Genomic DNA, 22,421 nt, shown 5'->3' with positions numbered 1-22,421 from the left:
AAGGCCTATTTACTGTAACAACAATGGGAAAAAATTATTTACCTTTAATTTTAAAGAACTTAAATTAAAGTCGGGAAAGCTCATTGCCCACCACTTAGAAATCAACATTTTCCCGAGAAGAACCTGAACCTCCCTTTTCTCTTTGGGTTCACTGATTCATTATAATAATTTTCAAGAGGGGAAAATCTTGAATTTTGAAGAACTTAAAGTAATTAAAAGACACCCCAGAAGTCGGGAAAACTCATTTCCCGCCTTCTAGGAATCAAAATTTTCCCGGGGGAGGACCCCCAGGCCCCCTTTCTTTTTGTGATTCATCGATTCATGGAAAATTCGTATGCAACTACTCATTTTTTTTTAAATGTTATGTGTGCATAGACACATAAGGCCTTTACTGTAATAACAATGGCAACAAATTACCTGACCGTTTTCAAGAGGGGAAAACCTTGAATTTTGAAAAACTTAAAAATAATTATGACACCTCAGGAGTCGGGGAAAAGCTCATTTTCCGCCATCTAGGATGGACCCCCCTTTTCTTTGGAGCTTATCGATTCATTGAAAAAAGAATACGATATGCAACTACTCATTTTCTTAGGGTATACACACATAACAGGCCTATTTACTGTAATGAGAAAGTTTACCTTACCGTTTTCAAGAGGGGAAAACCTTGAATTTTGAAGAACAAAGTCATTAGACACCTAGCTCAAAAGTCGAGAAAGGTCATTTCCAGCCATCTAGAAATCTAAATTTTCCCGGGGGAGAAATGTTGACCCCCCCACCTAGGTTTGATTCTCGATCTGCATGATTCATATTCCCATTCATTTTATAAGTGCCCCCCACTTTAAAAAACGTTCCGCCGACCTGGACCATAAAGTAGCCTAATGGGAATGTACCTCTCTGGTAGGGCTTACAGTACTGTCAGTGTAAACGTGTAAGATATAGGCTGGTGTGGATTTAAACAAAGTCCTAATGGTATGTTAAAAATAAGTGTCAAGGAAAATAAGTATGATTGTTGGAAAACGTTCAACATTTTATTTTTATTTCTTACCCTTTTTTGTCTATACTTTATTGAAAATATATTTTTTTTGAAATTGTTATTGTTTTAAATTTTCTTTTTTCATTATTTTGTTTTCTTTACGGGCCAAATTAAATTGCCTCGAAGGGCCGAATTTGGCCCTCAGTCTTGTTTACCATCAATGTTCCGAGGATTTTGTTTCTCTCCTGCCGCAACGGCGCACTTATCTAAGACATACTCGTCTTACTTTTACATCACATCCAATGACCCTCGTTCTCTCAAAATTAGTAAGACTGTTGCCTTTTTGCATAAGTACCTTCTTCGTCGTTTCTGTTAGAATATATTTGTAGTTCATTCTTGTTCTGCCTTCATTTAAAATTATTTACAATAGACACGATTACGACACGAAGAATACAAACTACGCGATGATATGTCCTTTTGGTGTCGTAATCGTGTCTTATAGTGTAAACGTGGCTTTAAACTTCATTGGTGTTTTAGCAAGACTTTTTAAATAAATGCAAAACAAAGTTTAATTCTTCTAGTTGTCTCAGGTTTAATTAAGGAAATGTTCTGGATAAAAGACATAAAAGCATTACAAAATGATATCAAACAAATCTGTTTAACCATGGGGTTCACTGATCAGTTTGATCGTATACAAATATACAGTATAAACCAAATCTGAAAAAAAGGTGTTGTGATTCAGTATTTCGAACTTTAATAGCTCATATCTTCAAAACAAAACTAAACTGGAGATAATAACTTTACTTAATGATTAATCATTTTTGTTTCTTGAGAATGCGACCACGAGGCCGCAAAACATTGGTCTATTTGGCTATTCAATGTTTTGTTAAAACAATATTTATGTTTATATTTTTATTATTTCATTTAAAAAGTAGTTTTAAGGTAATTTCATCTTGCTTAATGTTGTTGAATTTATATTTTGTCAATGTATCTTTTTGTAATGTTTTACACAATTTTAACTTGATGTGTACGGTATGTTTACATTGTTAAATGCTTATGAAAAAAAATTAGGGTTGAACTGTTTATACCATAGTGAGACTGCTTCATCACTGTTCGGAAAAAAAAAAAAAAAAAAAAAAAAAAACATATTTGAGAAATCAAATTAGCAACACTTTTATAATTTCAAACTGTCAATATATGACTTGTTTACATTAAAGGAGTATACTAGACACAAATGTCAAAATGCTCGAGAAAGTGATAGCATTACCGCTAATATCCGGTACATAAGTTTGTTACTTAATATGCTTAAGCTATGTGTTTCCATTTGCGATGGCTTTAAAAAAATATATTTTAAGGATGAGGATATGTGGCAAAGTAGCGATGCCTGAATTTCCCCAAGGTTGGGAGGGTGATTAAGCCGTTTCCCCTATTGTTACTGTCACTTTGATATGTTAGCTAAACGTAAATTGGATGACTCTGGAATATACGAGAAATAAATGTTTAAATTCCTATAAAATAATTAACAGCAAAATCAATATTAAATCTGGTCTGTTTGCCGAAGATAGACTCTGAAAAAGCATAATGCCCAACTTATTGAAAGTGCAGCTAGAAAAAATATATATAAATTCGCTCCAGCTACCAAAAAACTGTTAGAAAATGGAACAAACTGCATGCCCCAGGAGGCTGTTGAGGCGTCTATCTACGATAAATTCCAGATTACTAAGCCACTCCCCCATGGCCTCTTTGCTGGACTTCAGAGTGGAGTAATCAAGAGGATAACCACCAAGTACTTTCCATCATCCTAAACGTCATAACTAACAACACTTCATACTGTAAGCCTGAAATACACTACAGTACAGATAGCATTAGGTAGTTTTCGCCGCACGACATTAACCTTAACGTTAGTACCCAACATGCAGCGCGATAGCTCCGCCCCTTTTGTAAACAAATCGAAATACGCATGCGCAAACCCGTAACTAACGTACGTCGAGCACGTAAAATCCTGAAATTAACGTACTCTGCAAAGCAAGATGAATAAGTTATGACGCCATCCGCTAACGTTAATTATCGGAATCTTACACGAACGTTACTTATAACACTGTGGTTATATATAGTGTTTTATTGTTTCTATTATATTTTGTGCGTTCTTTATTTATTATTTTCAAGGTCCAAAAATAACAGAGCCTAAGCACCTGGACCTTCGTTTTTATTTTCTGGAACAGAAGCAGACCTTTGATAATTTGATGCGGGTCTGGACCATCATGTAGTTCCCACGCCAAAACCTAAAATATAAAAGGAGGCAGCTTGTACACAGGTAGAGATTGACAATTTATAGAAAATGTATATAGTTCCTTTATAAACATAATATAAATGTATATGAGTGTTGAATTTATCCCTTCATGGTGTCATTGTCCCCTAGAACTTTCCTGTTGCAGTCATTAATCTTTTTGTCTATTTTCATGAATCATCCAAAACCGGTCTGAAATGAACACCTTTGCAAAGTTTTAATTGTGTACATGTATAAATGCAATATATGCATTGTTTTTTTCCTTTAGTTCACAAAAAAAGTATGCTAGGCTATACTAAGTTCGCCCAAATAATTATGTGGTAAAACACAGTCCTGACTGACTGGATCAATATTAATACGGTACCGCAGTTGATCGTGGGAATCTACATGGGAATTTTCTACTTACAATCGTCATCTTGACCACGGAATTTTAAACACGCAATAAGAAATCAATCAAATTAACACTCGCATACGATATGGTTATCTATACCGTACACTACATATATATATTTCTACAAATATTAAATTATTCAAGTTTTTTTAGGCTGCTATTAGTTGATTGTGGGAATTAACCTTGCCTACAATGAAATATTGTAACACTCACATAGGGCCCTACTGTATGATAGAACGGTATCAATATGGTACATTTTATTCCCATTTAAGTATTCAGGTTTTTGCAAAGGAAAACAAAATTAGGCTGCTATTGAATGATTAATCCTCTTAATATATACACTACATGTACTACGAGTACTACAGTAAGGTACTTTTTGACAATCTACATCATACGTGTTAGTCCCAATGCTGTAGCCAGCTATTAGGACAGTTGGGACACACGATTTTCTAATGGGTCCAAAGTTTAAAAATGGGTTCAAATTATGTTGTTGTATGCACAAAATGAGTTCACTTTTTGGAAAATGGGTCCAGATTTCTCATATTTAACCTAAAATGGGTAAAATTTTTAGAAAATGGGTCCAGATTGCTTATATTTTTGCGTAAAATGTGTCCACATTATTTAAGGTTATGCGTAAATTGGGTCCACCCTAAAATTGTCCCACGCTGTTTGAAAATCCTGGCTACAGCATTGGTTGGTACACGAATATAAGGCCATTAGGCCATCCCCACTACATACAGTAAAACGCAATCTGTATTGAAAAATCAAATTGTGTAGCAACGCAAAACGTTTAGATTTATTTCAATTATTCACTGAAATTACACCTCAATTAACTTACACTTTTAACACTTCTGAATACCTGTAAATAATAAATTTGACATTCTTTACCTGAAAATAAATAATACTGTACATGAAAAAAATACATTGTGCAGACAAATAACACTTACAATTAAGAAGTTTAACAAAGACTTCAATAGGCTACACCACAGCTGGTATGGGATAATGCCTACATATGGCGGCCAAAGAAGTCATATCCTGGGACGAGGAGTACTGTATCTATACAGCCTTCATTGCCACGCATAGTTGCAACTTGTAGTTGTGTCAGAAAACAGATCCTTATCGAGTTACAGTAATTATTAATTATTTAATATACCAGAGAAATGTATTTACAATTATGTAAGCGCATAATCAATTGCTTTAACATTACACACAACGTTGAAACTATTTATTTAGTTAGCTTTTATAACAGACCCAGTCTACAATAGAACCGTTCATGTCGTTGAATCGAGACATTTCTTAAGGTACTAACTCATTTTTCCTCCTATTTTTTCCATTAATCGTAAAACATATTTATGACAAATGATGTATGTGTGTATTTGTTTAGTCAGTGTAATATTTAGGTCAAAACAGTTTCTTAACCTGACAACCACAATAAATACAGTACCAATTTTTCACACATTCCACAGGAGTGTAAATGCTGACAGGGACATATCTAATGCTAAAGGGGCAATAAAAAAGTACTGGGTAACAAGACCACAACAGTGATGCCAGGTTCGAAAGCTCCTACCCCAGAAAATCTGGGGCATGGTTCCCTAAAAAATTTGTTTCACTAAATCTCAGGAAATGCATTCTATGCTACTTTAAGGTAGTATATTTTACACACAAAAAATTCAGTTAAATATCTGCATTCTTTTATCGGGAATAAAAAATTTAAAACTGCAAATTTACTAGCAGTCAAGTGCAAGACGCACACACTGCCAAGTGTACAGTACATACCGTTCTCTGACCATAAGACAAATTAAATTAAATTACAACACAGAACCATACATTTTAGATACACTTTAAGAAACATGTGGTAATATTTGGTATACAATCAATTTGATAACCCAACGATGCTTAACCAGTGATCTGAACCAAATCGGTTGTTATTCGACACATATGGTTTCTCTTTTGTATGCGTTTTCAAATGTCTGTTCAAATGGCTTTTCTGTTTAAACTTCTTTGCACATTGTTCACATTCATAAGGCATGTCTTCAGAGTGCACCGTCCAATGAGTTTTTAAAGCATTCCTCTGTTTAAATTTATTTCCACAATGTTCACATTCATATGGTGTCTCTCCGGTATGCGTCCTCAAATGTGCTTTCAAACCACTATTCTGAGTAAACTTCTTTCCACAAAATTCACATTCGTACGGTGTTTCACCTCTGTGTATCATCAGATGAGTTTTCAAAGTGCTATTTTGATTAAATTTCTTTCCACATTCTTCACATTCATATGGTGTTTCACCTGTATGTATCCTCATGTGTTTATTTAAATTGCCGCAGATTCTAAACCCCTTTCCACAATGCTCGCACTTATAAGGTCTCTCTCCAGTATGTATTCTCAAATGTAATTTCAGATTGAACCTGCTTTTAAATTTCTTTCCACAATGTTCACATTCAAATGGTGTCTCTCCAGTATGTATTCTCATATGTGTTCTTAAAGTAGTACTTCTGGTAACTCTCTTTCCACAGAATTGACATTCAAATCGTTTTTCTCCTGCATGTGACATTAAATGTGTTTGCAAACTTTCTTTTTTATTAAATTTCTGATTACAGTGTTTACATTCATATGGGGTCTCATTTTCACAAGACATTTCTCCAGCATGTACTTTTAAATGTCTTTCCAATTCACTTTTGTTATCAAACGCCTTTCCACAACGTTCACATTGAAATAAAACATCTTCTGTTTTGATTTCGAAATCGGATTCATCTCCTGAACTCCTTTCATATGGCACAGTTGTAACTTCTTTTATAGAAGGTAGTTGATCCATGGTATCGAATCTGGAAGCAAGTATAAAAATGAGGGTATAAAGTCAGCAAACAAATCTAGTTGATAAGTTAAATTGATAATAATAATAATAATAATAATAATAATAATATGACATCAGAATGGATTTTGGCTACTGCAATGAATCCATCATGGTCATTCAAATTAAATAACATAAATCTTATAAAATAGACCATTCTATCAAAGGAAGCTAAGAAAGTTACAGGTTTCAAATTATGGATTCAATAATGTGACCAATGGCAATAATTACTAATAATTCATGCGCCTTGAGACGGTTTCGATCGTGGAAGGCGCTATATAAATATAAAACCATAACCATACAGTGTTCTCCCCAGGATTTTCTTAAGGTGTAATTTGAAAACGTGCAGCAACACCTCATTCAGAAAGAGTGATGTAGGCACTGGAATTTAAAAGGTTGGAATTAGTCAGAGAAGGTAGGCTTAGCACAGCACAGCGAAACATGGTCCCACCATCAATGTTTATGCTGTAAATAAACGAGGTTCAAGAGCTCAGACTTGTAGTTTCTTTGGCTACTGGCTTACAGTTTATCATTTGTTGTTAATGTCAAATTTACGGAAAGATAGAATGTATTTCCCTTCTATTTTGAAATTGTATATGTAGAGCTTGTGTATAAACAATTGATATACAGTACTGAACATTTACAAGTAATAATACAAGGTGTATTGGTAAATTTAAGCTGTAACGGTAAACTTGTTTTCTGAATGAAGCTGTAACAGGGCTGTTACGGCTTATTGCCCTGGGGAAAACACTGTCATAGCATGAAGAAACTGTTGCTGCCTGTACAATTAACCACTTAAAATGTATTCTTGATAAGTATTGGGCGAAACATCCACTCCAATATGCTCCTTATCAATTCGGATTGACCTGATAGCATCGAGGGGCCTATTAGCATCGTTTTGCTAGGGTCTCAATTTCCAGGATAAAATATCCTGGAATTCAGTATAGTTGTTAAAGCAGTGAAGTTAAAGTTCGCAGCTTAGCTCAGTCAGCTAAACTGGTGGTGAACCTTGGATGTCTCTTGGTCCCTGGTTCAATTTCCATCACCGCTCTCCTTGTATTGGCTGAAATGCAAGTTACGATATATGAGATGTTTAAGCAATTGGTCCCGTTTGCATTATGGCCCATGTACATGTTGAAGAACGTAGTACACTCCTTCGAAAATAGGTGATAATGACCACCAGGACAACTGAAAAACACTACTAGGCCTAGCTAGATAAATCTATCCATCCATTCATTCAGTCTCATATTTTGAGACGTAATAATTCTAGAGAAAAAGCTGAATGTGCCAGTTTTGTACAGTATTAAATTAATAACCATGAAGGGCTGAATACAGTTTCAAGAACCCTAAAAATACTTCATAAAACTTTACTCCATTGGCGTTCCATACCGGTCGACTACAATAGGCTCATCAAAACTGACAATCCTTTATTTTAGTTCATTTAAAATCTGCCAAATCTGTTGTAAATTAGGCAAGTTGAACACATGTGTATACACTTACCAAATCCTTTAATGTACTGAATATGTTAACTGACCTGAAAAAAGTTGTTAACTTAGAGAATTTACGAATAGTTTTCTATTAATTATATTTAAAGACGCTTCTATCTTTCTTCTCGGCGGAGCGAAAACAAAAGTAAAGCGCGCCCCCAGTGGCGATTTATATAAATAATATGGAAATAAATATGGAGCGCTGCAAAACACACTACTGGTAATCCCAAACACTATGATTTAAAAACCAAACAAGGTTCTACAGTCAGAGATTTATAAAATTATAATTTAATTTATATGATAAGTATCCTTAAGCTGGCTGCTAAGAAATTCACTTTATTTATTAGTGAAAACGTCTTTAAAAATTGTATTTTTTTTTATAGGTCTTTGGTCTTACTAAAAATAATTAAGTTTATTATGTCCATGGAAAGACCAGATGATGTCGTTAAAAAAAAAAGAGCTAGTCAGGAGATGATCCACGTGAATTGAAACCATTGTTGATGATTAATATAATAAATAAAAAATAAATAAATACCTAATTTATTGTGTCAAAGATATAGTTATCTCAAAAGCTCTATTTTCTCAGGAAGTACAACTATGAGAAGAGTACAATTTTAATCTTATTATAGTATATTATCTTTTTGCATTCTAAGTTTTAATAGAAATTATAATGACAAGGATTTAATGTGAAGATGCCTTGACAGTTACACAACATCTTATTAAGTCTGATCTGATGCAAATGACCATCAATTGTCAACAAAAAACGAGGAAAACATTTTGAAGAACCTGTCACCCTCTCTATAATTGCTAGGCCTATGTAAATCGGACATAAGGCTACATCGGGGGCTACATTCTCCGATACATACTGTACACTCTGCAGAACTAGAATCATTTGTTTTAATAGTATCCACAGGTTCAACTTGAACTTTTCACCTTACTATTCTACTGTATAAATGTTATTTTCGTTATTTGTTGTTTTAATGAATGTTATCTACCAAGCATAGCAAAGCAAATTTCAGTTATCATAATGAAAACTTTCCATCATCTGTTCACTGAACAGTTCACTGCACACATTAAAATTTAGTGATAATTTTTTTCAAAGTTGTCAATACCAATAATGATTAGATATAGAAAACAGAGTTACTCCGAAATCGGAGTTTCTTCGCCTGGCGCAAATATTCCAAGGTTTTGCGGTCTAAACTTCTTATTACTTAAACAAACAATCTCTTTTAATATAGAAGGATCAAGCAACTTTTAACCAACCGTCCAATTTCTCGCGGGCGCACACCCACACTCTAAAAATGGAATAACTACGTACATAGGAAAAAAGCTAAAATTAAAGTGTTCTTTGTTTGAAACCAGTGTCAGTATAGGTAAGGCTAAGCAGGTAGTTAACATAAGCAAGAATTTTGTTCAATGAAAATGTTTATCGTCTTGATACCTTCCGATGAAAATTGACCCTACCGGCGTCACCACCGATCGATCAAATGTGGGTGTTTTATAGATTATTGAGAATAATATCACGGGAAAAATAAATAAAATGACAGTTGACTGACCAAAAAAGACAACTGAAGACAGTAGTTCGTCATTCGAAGTTATTTATTATAACTTTATTCGGAAAATTAATATCAAAATCGAGTTGGAGTCCCCGGCGTTGTCAGTGACGTCGTATGATTTGTGTACGATTTTTACAAATTAACCCCTAAGTAAAAACAAGTTTAGCCATGTAGTACCTTGTAAATCAACTCAGAAACCCGGTGGTTTATTGATTGTTTATTGGTAGCGTCCCTTCGCTCCCAAAAATAGTATTTTTGCAGTTGCGTCCCCGGTGACATCGTGAGGGGCATATTGAAGGCTGGTTAAGATTTTGTTGCACATCGATTGAGTATTTTCATTCATCTGGCCATGTAAGTCAGTGGCGTATCTAGATGTCTTGAAATGGTGGTGGGGGGGGGGGGCTGATGTTATTTGAAACATCTTGAATCTATTATACTGTGTATGAAGATGGTGATCAGGCATACAGATTTAAAGAAAAATACCGGTACAAAAACAGCGTGATGTCCCTTTGCATTTCTACATATGTATTTGTGACATAGTTTTATGTACTGTACTTATTAATACATTGATACAACCAAAGTTGTCAGTTATTTCATTTGAAACCAGTGTCAGTATAATCTTATGTAAGCAGGTGGTTAACATAAGCAAGAATTTAGTCCAATGAAACTGTTTATCATCTTGATACCTTCCGACGAAAATTGACCCTACCGGCGTCACGATGGCGTCCCCACCGATCGATCTAACGTGACGTTGTTATGTGGGTGTTTTATAAATTATTGAGAATGGTAATATCACAGAAAAATAGATAAAATGACACTTGAATTACCAACAAAGACAATTGAAGACAATAGTTCGTTATTAGAAGTTATTTAGTATAACTTTATTCGGAAAATTAATCTCAAAATCGATTTTCCGTCCCCGGCGTTGTCAGTGACGTCGTATGATTTGTGTACGATTTTTACAAATTAACCCCTAAGTAAAAACAAGTTTAGCCATGTAGTACCTGTCTCTTATACACATCTAGATGTGTATAAGAGACAGGATTTATGAATAGCACTCTCCTAGGGTGTTTTTGGTAGGAAAAGAAGACTCAAACACTGTGGGTGTAATTTTTTCTTTGCAAAAAAATAGGGGGGGGGGGAATACGCCCCTTACGCGCCACCCCTCCTAAATCCGCCACTGGAAATAGGCCTATAGGCCCTAGGTTTAGGTAGGCCCGGTTTTGTTTCATGTCAATTAGAGACAGGATTATACAATTTCATACAGTATATCTTGTAAATTACACAATATGATTACCATAGGCCACTGCACTTTGGAGTAAACCGTCAAGTGTAGCTCATAAATTAAGCTTTCTTATCATATAAGTCTCGTGCTGATTGGTTATGAAGCCAATGATCATTTTTCATTCAAAATTTTCGATTCGAAATCGTATGTAGCCTTTTTGATTTTGACAGTTGGTCGAATGACGTCACGAGCTTTAAGTGAATAGCAGGTAAGAAATTCAGTGTAGTCTTGGCGAGTGCGTTCATGCGATGAGTCAAATTTACCTGACTGAACTAGAACAGGGGGTAAAGTTTTCATTATTTAAATATAGACCAATAAAAGTTCTTGAATCTTTTTATCTTATGTTTTATTAATTTTATTTCATTTCACTCAACAACGAAACGCCATGACAGGGACCATAAATGCACTACAATGAAAAACCACTATATAAAAACATTCAAAAAATATTTATCAATCAATTATATTTATTCTTTTGTTATCATGTATTATTTAGGCATGGCCGGGGGCATGGCACGATAATGATTGTCAGGAACAATCCCTTCCCCATCTATGTCACAGTACTGTTATCGCTTTATGAATTTTCAACAAATTACATTTGTGATCTGGGAATGTCTGATCTAATAGAGGGAAAAATACTTTATATAATTGTTGACAGATCATTAATTATGAACATATTGTAGGAGCCTGTCAAAATTTCATATTTGTAGTAATAGACTTTTAAAATATTGTACAATATTTAAAGGCCAAATACTTTTATGTAATTGCTTTTGTTTTAATTTACTTTGTTTGTTATAAAGTATTGTTTAAAGGTTTGCATGGAGAAGTAATAACATATGTGTTGAAGCTTGCTTTGATTTTATTTGGAATTTCTGCAGATATTATTCTCCTGAAGACGATTGAAGCAACTCAATCGAAACGTCGAGACTTTCTCAACTACAACAGTTCTTTTCAGAACTACCAACGTAGTGTACCGCAATCTTCAACACATTTGTTTATTATATTTCTTCTACAGTCACAAAATCATGGGTACAAGACAAAATATAAGATTAGGTCATAGCAGTTTGTACAATTACAAGCAAGTCTGCTTGTTATATTTTATTTCGGAAAAAATAAAGTTAGAATAATTAAGCATATATTAAATTTATTTTTACAATGCTCACTGTATTGGTAACGTTCTTGTAAATTATCACTTCAATGAAATCTTGTCAACTTCTGGTAACTTTAATAAATTCTTGTAGACATCTGCTAACTTTTGATTCTTAAGTTCTTGTGAAACTTAAGAATCAAAGTTCACTTCTTGTAAAAAATATAGTACAGTGCTCGAAGGTGCTTATAGCTTAGAACCACCGCTAGCCACCATGTATCGGTAACGTGTCGAGAGACAAGGCAATGCAATAATGCATCAGGAGAAAAACGTAAAATAGTCGCAAATATACTTTAATATAAAAACAATGTTGAAGAGTACACCGATTAGGACTGATGTAATTGTCTCTAAAATCAATACTCGAACTGATTTCCTAACTAAACACAGGTACATATATACATAGGGACAGGAAACATGGATTGATGACTCATTTAATTAATAATGGTCATCATAATTTGGGAACACATGATTTACTAGCAACTTCCTGGAGGAATAGTACTGTAGGAAAATACAACCTCAGGAATGTACATACAGTTAGTCACAGATTGCAACACTACTACAGGTATGCTCTGGGGAACAAGAGGGGTGAACGCCTTTGGTGCCATGCAACTATAGGGTACTACTGTATGTTACACTCACATTAAGAAGTCCCTCCATCCTGTATAGTTTTATTCAAAATGTAGGGGTTTAAAAATGTACTTTGTATTAAAATGTAAACTGAAATTAGAATGTTCACATACATGGTGTCTCCTGTGTGTTTAATTTAAGTTGTTACTATAAATAGACTTCTTTCCAGAATGTTCAATTGTATATGGAATCTCTCATGTATAAACTATCATAACAGGCACGGATCCAGCATGGGCCATCGGTCAAGTAAAAAAATTTGAGTTAAAGAGAGGAAAGGGGGATGAAATGGACTGCACCCATGAGTTCAGAGTGGCGATTCAGCAGTGGTAGAAAGGAGAGCTTGATTGTTTACCACTTATTTACACCAACCATGGTGGGGCGGAGGTGGGCGTGGCGGTGTGGACTTAATATTGTGAGTGCCACCCGTCCGTAAATCTCTGGATCCGCCGCTGAATAAATATTTTTTAAGTGTTTTGTTCTATAAAATTCTCTCCTCATTGTTTAAATACACCGGTATCGTCACACATTTTCTGATATTGCTACTGTTTTTAAACTTCTTTGTGCAATGTTCAGATTAATAAATAAATTCTCTCCTTTTTGTATTCTACTCTCTCCTGTGTGCATTATCAGATGTTTTTTCAAATGGATATTTTGATTGAACTTCTTTTCACAATGTTCACATTCGTATGGCATCTCTTTTGTATGTATTCTCAAATGCCTTTTCAATTTACTACTGCTTTCAAACCTCTTTCTACAATGTTCACATTCATATGGCCTCTCTCCTGTATGTATCATTAAATGTGTTTTCAAACTGGTATTTCTATTAAACCTCTTTCCACAATATTCACATTTGTATGGCTTCTCTCCTGTATGTATCATCAAATGTGTTTTCAAAGTACTATTTTGGGTGAACTTCTTTCCACAATGTTCACATTCATATGGTGTCTCTCCATTATGTATTCTCAGATGTCTTTTCAATTTACTACTGTGTTGAAATTTCTTTCCACAATGAAAACATTCATATGTTGTGTGCACCTTCAAATTTCCACTACTCACAGAATTATTTACATAATTTTCAAATTCATATGGTGAATTTCCTGTATGTACTCTCAAATGTTTTTCCAATTCACTTTTGTTATCAAATCGCTTTCCACAATGTTCACACTGAAGTAGAAGCACATCTTCTGTTTTGATTCCCAGATGCGTTTTCAAAGTAACTATATCAAAAATTTGTCCACAGAGTTTGCATTCACATGTCATCTCTTCATGGTTCATTTTTAAACATTCCTTTGATTGGCCATCATGTTCACACTGTTTCAATTCACTGCATTCACTCACATTTTTCTGCTCACAAGTACTGGGACCTGCAGACACTGTTAAGTGTGCAGCATAAAAATCTCCTGTTGTTTCAAACATCAAACAATGTTTACTATCCATACTTTCTTATTAGTTACTGCCTATGAAATATAAAATTATTACTCTTAGTATATTTTTAATAGGAAGGTAGAAATGAGACATCAATAACTTTCTGTGGCGAAATGGTTCATTATTGGCACAGCATTATTATAACTTTTGTTATATTATCGGGCCGGGACGGGTGTAACTATATAATTACATGAGGGTTGTCTGTAGATTGATGATGGGTGATGATCGCATTGTATGCTGCCCTCTAGGTGCGGTATTCTTCCTTATTATAATAATTTTATTTAGCAACAAAACATGGGAGATGAATAATAGTATAAATATTAGATTGTAGATAACTGATCATATGATAAACACTTTCCAATAAAAGGTGTAATAGGTAAAACTATCCCCACCGGAGACCATCAGAAAATAATTTGGCAGAAAGACACAGGGTGTCGATTTTTTATACACATTGAGAGCTATGATCATATTATTAATAATGGCAGATTCATTTCAACTAATAATATGCACTTTTCATAAAATGAAAATGTAGTTAAACAATCCTCTGACCAACACAGAAACGTAGCCATGATTTTCTAGGGACGGAGAGGAGCCGTCTTGCGAAGTATTACTGAAGCGGTGCGGCCGGGACTGTGGACTGTCCCTTCCCAAAGACCGCCGGTGGGGGTCAAGGGGTCTTCCCTGCGAAGTAGCGTATTCGAGACGTCTTAGGACTGTTTTGAGGGTAAATTGCAAAGTGAAAATTGCAATAGACACATAAATAATAGGCCTATTAGTAGACCTATTATAATAATAACTCAACAGCAGCGCCAGTATTCGAAAGAAAGCTGGCCAGGATGAGACTGTTAGATACAGGGTCTACCCAAAGCAGCCCCACCATGGTTGGGGGTGAGGCGCTAAAATTTTAGGAAATAGTAGGCCAACCTCTAGATCACAGGTGGGCAGAGTGCAGCCAGCGGGGCCGCAAATATGAATTATGTAAAAAGTAATATTAAAAACTTGGATTAAAGTGGTGTAAGAGCAGTGCTCAGAGGTTTTTTGGAAGCGCACTGGAAAAATAAAAGTTTGGACGGCCCTCGGTCTTAGATTAGAAATTCACTTTGGTTTGGCCCTCCGACCGATTTTTATGCCCACCTCTGCTCTAGATGGCTGGAAATGACCTTTATATAGTAAAATTCATCATCATCATATCACCACTTTATAGTCCATATAAAGCACCAACACATTTCTCATTATCATTTTTATCAAGGGATTTCCAGCAACAATAGATTTAATTTAATTTATGTGATGTCATAGAAAATAAAACTTTGTAGGGGCTCCTGAGGTGAAAATTTGAGGAAGTAGTACCATCAAGATGGCAGGGAGTAAAATTCATTATCAGCACAACACCATGTCAAAAAGAAGCGCCAACTAATTCCTCATGATTTTATCAGGGATTTATCAGGGAAAGGCTGGCCTGGGATTTATGGATTTAAGACGAATTTAAGAAAAATAAAGTTATAAAAAGCCAGGTTCTATTTGTATTTGTAATTTGCGTAAATAATTCACTTGGAACTCGGAAATGGTTAATTAGATACCGATTTTTGAATATTTATTAAATTGGTGAAAAAGGTGGAAAAGGGGGTGGCTATGTATTATTGGCCTACTTCCCGAATACTTTCTTTATAGACGAATCTGTTACTGTATCTATTCGAATTAAAATTTAAATAAAAACGCCTCCCTCGAATAAACGGCATCTCAAAAACCCTTCCCAACATAAACGTACCGGGGCGTTTATTCGAATAAATACGGTTTCGGAATTAAACTTTTGACAAATGGCAGGACCGTATGCAGGATTTTTATTTTGGTAGGTGCGAATTTATAGGAAGTGGACCAAAATGGGGAGGCGCGCTAAGAATATAGCCCTTCTGAAGTCGAGTAGGAGGAGCCCTCGCGCCCAGACGTTCTTGGTTTTAATAGATTTTGTAGTATTCTAGTACTGTATTAAGCTTTTTTAAGTTTGTTTTTTTTTCGGTTGCAGTCCAAGAAGTAAGGGGTCATGGAGGGACCTTCAGAGATGGAGGGTCGATATTACTTCAGCACCACCATGTTTGGGGCTGGGGTAGAACAATTTTTAATTATGGCACCCATATGAAGCTGGAAATACCACTCTAAGACTTAAAATTTGAATACTCTTTTTCCCCAATCCCCATTGAGGGAGAGGGCCCTGGTCGGCTACCCCAATCCCCTAAATCCGCCAATGGTTTTGAAAGAAAACATTACTCAGTGTTTTTATTTTCCAATGTTCTGTAGTCTACCAACATTTTCATAGGCCTAACAATGAATATAGCAACTTTAATATATTAAGAAAACAAAACAAAAACAAAACAAACCAAACAAATGTCATTAATTATATTACATTCATTGATGATTAAATTGATTGATGAAATTTTTACCATAAAAATGTAAATGTTACCAGTATATTGTAAATAAATGGAATTAATGGTAATTGCAAATACAAACAAATAATTACAAGCAATTTACGTCGGGCGTGAGATGAAAAGATGTTTAAAATATATAAAATCGAGAATTCAGAAAATTATTCCTATAGTGATCTAATTGCGAACAGGGTAGTGAAAGCAATGTTGTTGTTTTAAAGCAAATACATCCACCACTCTACCGGTCCAAGGAGAGACTTTAACATAATGGGGGCCGTGGCGGATTTTTGGAATTCGAAATAGAGAGGGTGTCTAGTGAGGGACCAGTGGGTGTCCACTGATAGAGGCCTGGGTCAACCCAATTCAGCTGACCGCGGCCCCACCATGGTTGGGGTTGAGCAAAAAAAAATTCTAGATGGCCGGAAATGAAGCTCTCACTAGATTTAAATTGGATTATAATTACTGCGTTTTGTTTTCTCTTCATTTTAAATATAATATTTATGGTGGCCCGGGTCGGCTCAGCCCCCGTAAATCCACCACCATGCTCGGAGACAAACGAGAACAAAGAAAATTCAAGTGAAACCTGTAGAAAGAAAGACAAGTTTTGTGTGTGGCACGTTATTGACACACAAGCGGCGGGGAAAAACACTCAAAAAAGCTTATAAATAGGGCCAACAGTTAAAAGTCCTTGCTTGTATGACAATTAGAAGTAGTCCCAGTTGGAAACTACTCTTGGTCAAGGAGTTTGGATGGATTTCTGGAATGTGTCCATTTATGGAACTTCGCCATCATCAAGTACTGCGTATGTTATTTATAATGGATCACTTTCTATTGATAATTATAAGACAACGTCGTAAATACAGAAGTGCATATACTTTTTTCTTCGTTTTTTTTAATTATATTTTTTTCTCAGCAATTTTAGGTGATTGTATAACCGCAATCATTTATGTACAGTACACATTTTTTTATAACAATAACGATAATGATACGATACGATTTATTAGGTTCACTTTCAGATCAGTAAGTTAGGTAATTATTTTAATTAATAGGCCTTAAACAATATTAATAATAATAATAATGTAGTTTTATATAGTCCACATATCCTTAACATATATACTGTAGGCCCTAAAATCTGGAATGATATCAATGTAGAATTAAGACTCGGTAATAGTATTTATATATTCAAAATAAATTTAAATAACCAGTACTATGAAAATTATAAGTGTAAATCAAACTTATGTATAAAAAAGTACTATGAAAATTATAAGTGTAAATCAAACTTATGTATAAAAAATTGTGCTTTATGTAATCATATTTAACTTTTCTTCAGAATTTTCAATGACTATTGACTTGTTACTTCAAATTTTATTTTTTTGCGATGCAGTTGTTAATTTTATTTCATAATCAATGGGCGCCCGTTATAAAGCTTGCTTGCTGTGGCGACCCTTTTCCCACTATATTTAAATATTCTGATGGGCCTACATATTTAACAATTATTGTTTTTGCTTATGTATTTCTCCGCCTATGTATTTAGTGTTGATGATGTGAAAATAAACTTTATATTGAATTAAATTGAATTGAATATGATTCAAGTTTTTAGAATTATCAATGGCGTCGACAATTTAGAAATAAATACGTTCTTTCATTTTCCAAGATGGCACAAGTTTAAGTTACAGTATCAGGGGCGGATCCAGAGATGTCCAAAAGGTTGGGGGGGGGGACCGAAAGGGAGGCCCGAAATTTGGGCCGATCCAGACAACAATGTCCTAGGGGGTCCAGGGGCATACCCCCGCGAAATTGTTGTGTTCTAGACGCTCGAAAATAACATTTGAGGTGTTGTGGGCTATCATTTTTTTTCTTTTTCCTTCTTTTTTTCACCTCCCAAAAGGGGTTTGGCCCCCCCCTAAATCTGCCCCTGAGTATTATATAAAAAAAGGACCAGACCAGATGTCCAAAAATATACATTTAGCTCTAGAGTGGTTGATGTTTAGAACAGTCTGCCATCTCATAATAATCAACTGTAGAAGTATTTGCAATGTTCAGATAAATAGATTAATTCTCTTCTTTGTGCATACGCAAAATATGTTTTTTTAAATGGTTAATTTGTTTGAAACTCTTTTCACAATGTTCACATTTGTATGGCTTTTCTCCTGTATGTATCCTCAAATGTATTTTCAAACGGTCACTTAGACTAAACTTTTTTCCACAATGTTCACATTCATATGTTTTTTCACGATGTATTCTCAGATGTCTTTTCAAGAAGTTACTGTGTGGAAATTTTTTTCCACAATCAGTGCATTCATATGCTGTGTCCATCTTGAAATTGCCACTATTTACATAATTCTTATCTTCTGTGTGCTTACTCAAAATATGGTTTTTTAAATGGATATGCTGGTTGAACTTCCAGCCACAATGTTCACATTCATATGGCTTATCTCCTGTATGTATCAATAAATGTGTTTTAAAACTTCTGTTTGTCTTAAACCTCTTTCCACAATATTCACATTCATGTGGCATCTCTCCGGTATGTGTCATCAAATGTATTTTCAAACTGGTATTGGTAATAAATCTCTGTGTACAATATTCACATCCGTATGGCCTTTCTCCTGTATGCAACATCATATGTGTTTTTAAAGTGCTATTTTCGTTGAACCTCTTTCCACAATGTTCACATTCATATCGTCTTTCTCCACTGAGTGTTCTCAGATGTTTGTTCAATGAACTCCTGCTTTGAAATTTCTTTCCACAATGTTCACATTCATATGGTCTTTCTCCACTGTGTGTTCTCAGATGTTTGTTCAATGAACTCCTGTTTTGAAATTTCTTGAAACAATGTTCACATTCATATGTTGTTTCTTCACTGTGTATTTTCATATGTTTGTTCAACGAGCTCCTGTGTTGAAATTTCATTCCACAATGAAAACATTCATACGCTGTGTGCATCTTCAAATCAGTTTTCCTGCCACTATTCACAGAATTTGTATCTTCTGTGTGTGTACACAAAACATGGTTTTTTAAATGGATACTGTGATAGAACTTCTTTTCACAATGTTCACATTCGTATGGCGTCTCTCTTGTATGTATCATTAAATGTGTTTTCAAACCATTCTTTTTTAAAAACCTCTTTCCGCAATATTCACATTCATATGGCTTCTCTGCTGTATGTATTAATAAATGTGTTTTCAAAGCATTATTTCTTTTAAACTTCTTTAAACAATATTCACATTTGTATGGCTTCTCTAATGCATGTATCATCACGTGTGCTTTCCAACTGGTCATTATATTAAACTTCTTTCCACAATGTTCACATTCATACTGTGTCTCTCCGCTGTGTATGCTCAGATGACTTTTCAATAGGCTACTGTGTGGAAATTTCATTCCACAATGAAAACATTCATATGTTGTGTGCACTGTCAAATTGTCACAACTCACAGAATTCTTTCCATAAGTTGAGTCTCCTGTATGTGTTTTCAAATGTTTTTCCAATTCACTTCTGTTATCAAATTGCTTTCCACAGTGTTCACACTGAAGTAGTAGCACATCTTCTGTTTTGATTCCCAAATGTGTTTTCAAAGTATCTATATCAAAATTTTGTCCACAGCATTTACACTCACATGTCATCTCTTTATCATTCATTTTTAAATATTTGTTTGAATGGCCATCATGTTCACATTGTTTCAATTCACTGCATTCACTCACATTTTGTTCCTCACAAGTACTGGGACCTGCACACACTGTTAAGTGCGCATCATAAAAATCTACTGTTGTTCCAGACATCAAACAGTCTTCACTATCCATACTTTCATAGTTACTGCCTCTGAAATATAAAATTATTGCTGTTAGTATATTTGTAGTGGGATGGTAGAAATGAGACACCAATAAACTTCTCTGTAGCAACATGGTTCATTGGCACAGCATATACAGTACTGTATCACATTGGTGGCGCCAGGAACTCCCCGACGAGGGGTCCCAGCTCCCCGACAAGGGGGTACACCTGTCTCTTATACACATCTAGATGTGTATAATAGACAGTTAGAAAAAAATTAATTTGTCGGGGAAAAATTATTTTGTCTGGGAATTTTGTGTTAATTATGGGATTCTTTATTTAAAAAGGTTGTCGGGGGTACTTCCCTCATCCCTGCATCTGTAATAAATTTTTTTAATTGTCACTCTCAAAATGTCATATTTGAGACTGTCATGAATTCCTTCTTGACATATTTCCAAGCGGTAAAGAAATGACTAGGAATCACTCTTTGACATATAAGATATAAACACAGGTTCACAATGTTGTAACACAACTCTCAAATAAACGTTTCCTCTGTGTAAACTCCAACAAGAATCCAGTATCAAAAAAATACAATAACATTCACATTAACATGTGTTTCAAACAAGCTTCAGAAAGAAATATATCTTGTCTTATATACATTATCCCTAGAACTCCAGTGCTATCCAGAGCATTCTATATTGCCCAAGTTCCTCATTGGTCACCTTACATTATAATTAACCAATAAGCATTCATTTCAGAATCTAGAAGCTTCCACATGATCTTCTGTGTTCCTTTAATTACCAATGTGGTTTACAGTTCACTGTTTGTTTGATCAAATAAATGTAATTCTAGAATGTTCTATATGTTACAATCTGGAAAGGAATGGTAATTTATTACAGAGACTACAGTTATGAGTATCATTTAAAGATTATTTTTTAAACATATGATAAATTATAAAGAGTACTTTGGATAACTATATCCCACAAAATTAATTTTGTTCAAAATATGACAGAATAATTTTAAATGTAATATCTGTGATATTTACATTTTTAACACTAAATGTTAGGTATCCATGAAAATTTAAGAAAGAATATTTTTTTATATAATTTAATGTATATACTTTATGAATTGGCCAAATTTAATTAAATTCTGTAAGAAAATAAGTATGAAAATTATAAATTATATATATTGCCAATATTTTCATTATTCGAAATAATACGTTTTTCGAGCATAGCTCATCATCTATTTACCTATCTATTCAATAGGCTCTTTATTTTGCATCTTGATTTCAGGGGTCAAAAACATTTTTCAATTTTTTTTCCATCATATAGTATTAGTATATAGTGGTGTAGAAATTCTACAATAATCTTTTTGAACATTTTCCAGAAAAAATAAATGTGATACAACCCTCCGTTTAAAGAATTTTTAGATAACATGAGGACAAGAATTTAGCCTCAAAGCTTATCTTATTTCTGTTGGTTAGTTAGGCACAACTGACTTGGGTTGTTTGTCATCACTTTAAGATGTCTACCGATTCGTGAAAACGGCGTAGTGGAGTGGCGTCAGCGCCTCAGCCTACGCAAAGAGAGTAGGCTATGCCTAGACTCAGAGCTAGGCCTCCTCCTAGCTAGGGTATAAGGCCAGGCCCGACTCCCTGTTGCTGCCTACCAGAGAGCTGATAGGCTAGGCCTCCTCCTTCTTCTTAGCTTACCTTTTAGTTTTGTAGTAAAAGTATCCTGTTGTTTTCCTTTCAACTGTCTAACGCGACGAGCGAATCGTGAATGGATGACATGTGATCAGAGAAAAAAAAAATGTGAGACAAGAATTTAGCCTCAAAGCTTATCTTATTTCTGTTGGTTAGTTAGGCACAACTGACTTGGGTTGTTTGTCTACCGATTCGTGAAAACGGCGTAGTGGAGTGGCGTCAGCGCCTCAGCCTACGCAAAGAGAGTAGGCTATGCCTAGACTCAGAGCTAGGCCTCCTCCTAGCTAGGGTATAAGGCCAGGCCCGACTCCCTGTTGCTGCCTACCAGAGAGCTGATAGGCTAGGCCTCCTCCTTCTTCTTAGCTTACCTTTTAGTTTTTAGTAAAAGTATCCTGTTGTTTTCCTTTCAACTGTCTAACGCGACGAGCGAATCGTGAATGGATGACATGTGATTGTATATTGCTGCCCTCTCTAGGCGCTCCTACCGGTACTAGACGCTGAACCCCACAC

General features: G+C 34.9%; 2 protein-coding genes across 2 annotated transcripts; both read right to left on the bottom strand.

The window, feature by feature from the left end:
• Positions 1 to 3,740: 3,740 nt before the first annotated feature.
• Positions 3,741 to 22,374, bottom strand: LOC117116479 (zinc finger protein 721-like). The gene is made up of 6 exons (XM_033260537.1): positions 22,280 to 22,374; positions 18,495 to 20,257; positions 14,635 to 14,736; positions 13,411 to 13,998; positions 7,508 to 7,562; positions 3,741 to 6,473 (listed from the first exon to the last, which is right to left on the bottom strand). Exons 2-6 carry the CDS (start codon positions 20,236 to 20,238, stop codon positions 5,525 to 5,527), a joined length of 3,438 nt encoding a protein of 1,145 aa, XP_033116428.1. The 5' UTR covers positions 20,239 to 20,257; positions 22,280 to 22,374; the 3' UTR covers positions 3,741 to 5,524.
• LOC117116463 (zinc finger protein 85-like) lies at positions 11,888 to 14,178 on the bottom strand. Its single transcript, XM_033260514.1, has one exon. It carries the CDS (start codon positions 14,033 to 14,035, stop codon positions 13,118 to 13,120), a length of 918 nt encoding a protein of 305 aa, XP_033116405.1. The 5' UTR covers positions 14,036 to 14,178; the 3' UTR covers positions 11,888 to 13,117.
• Positions 22,375 to 22,421: the final 47 nt, after the last annotated feature.

This window comes from Anneissia japonica, unplaced genomic scaffold, assembly GCF_011630105.1.
Source record: "Anneissia japonica isolate Jap-2015-1 unplaced genomic scaffold, ASM1163010v1 scaffold263_len647688_cov178, whole genome shotgun sequence".
NCBI classification, from domain to species: domain Eukaryota; kingdom Metazoa; phylum Echinodermata; class Crinoidea; order Comatulida; family Comatulidae; genus Anneissia; species Anneissia japonica.
The sequence above is the reverse complement of the archived record's forward strand: the minus strand, read 5'-3'. Positions and strand labels throughout refer to the sequence as shown.

Bases quoted from the DNA above. Each gene is read 5' to 3' on its own strand.
- LOC117116463 (XM_033260514.1), bottom strand. From the start codon at position 14,035: ATGGATAGTAAACATTGTTTGATGTTTGAAACAACAGGAGATTTTTAT.
- LOC117116479 (XM_033260537.1), bottom strand. From the start codon at position 20,238: ATGGATAGTGAAGACTGTTTGATGTCTGGAACAACAGTAGATTTTTAT. The intron at 14,737-18,494 runs AATCTATTTATC...CCCTCAAAACAG, and splicing joins TATGCACAAAGAAGAGAATT to TCCTAAGACGTCTCGAATAC. The intron at 13,999-14,634 runs GTAATACTTCGC...TTGAAACAACAG, and splicing joins GTCCCGGCCGCACCGCTTCA to GAGATTTTTATGCTGCACAC.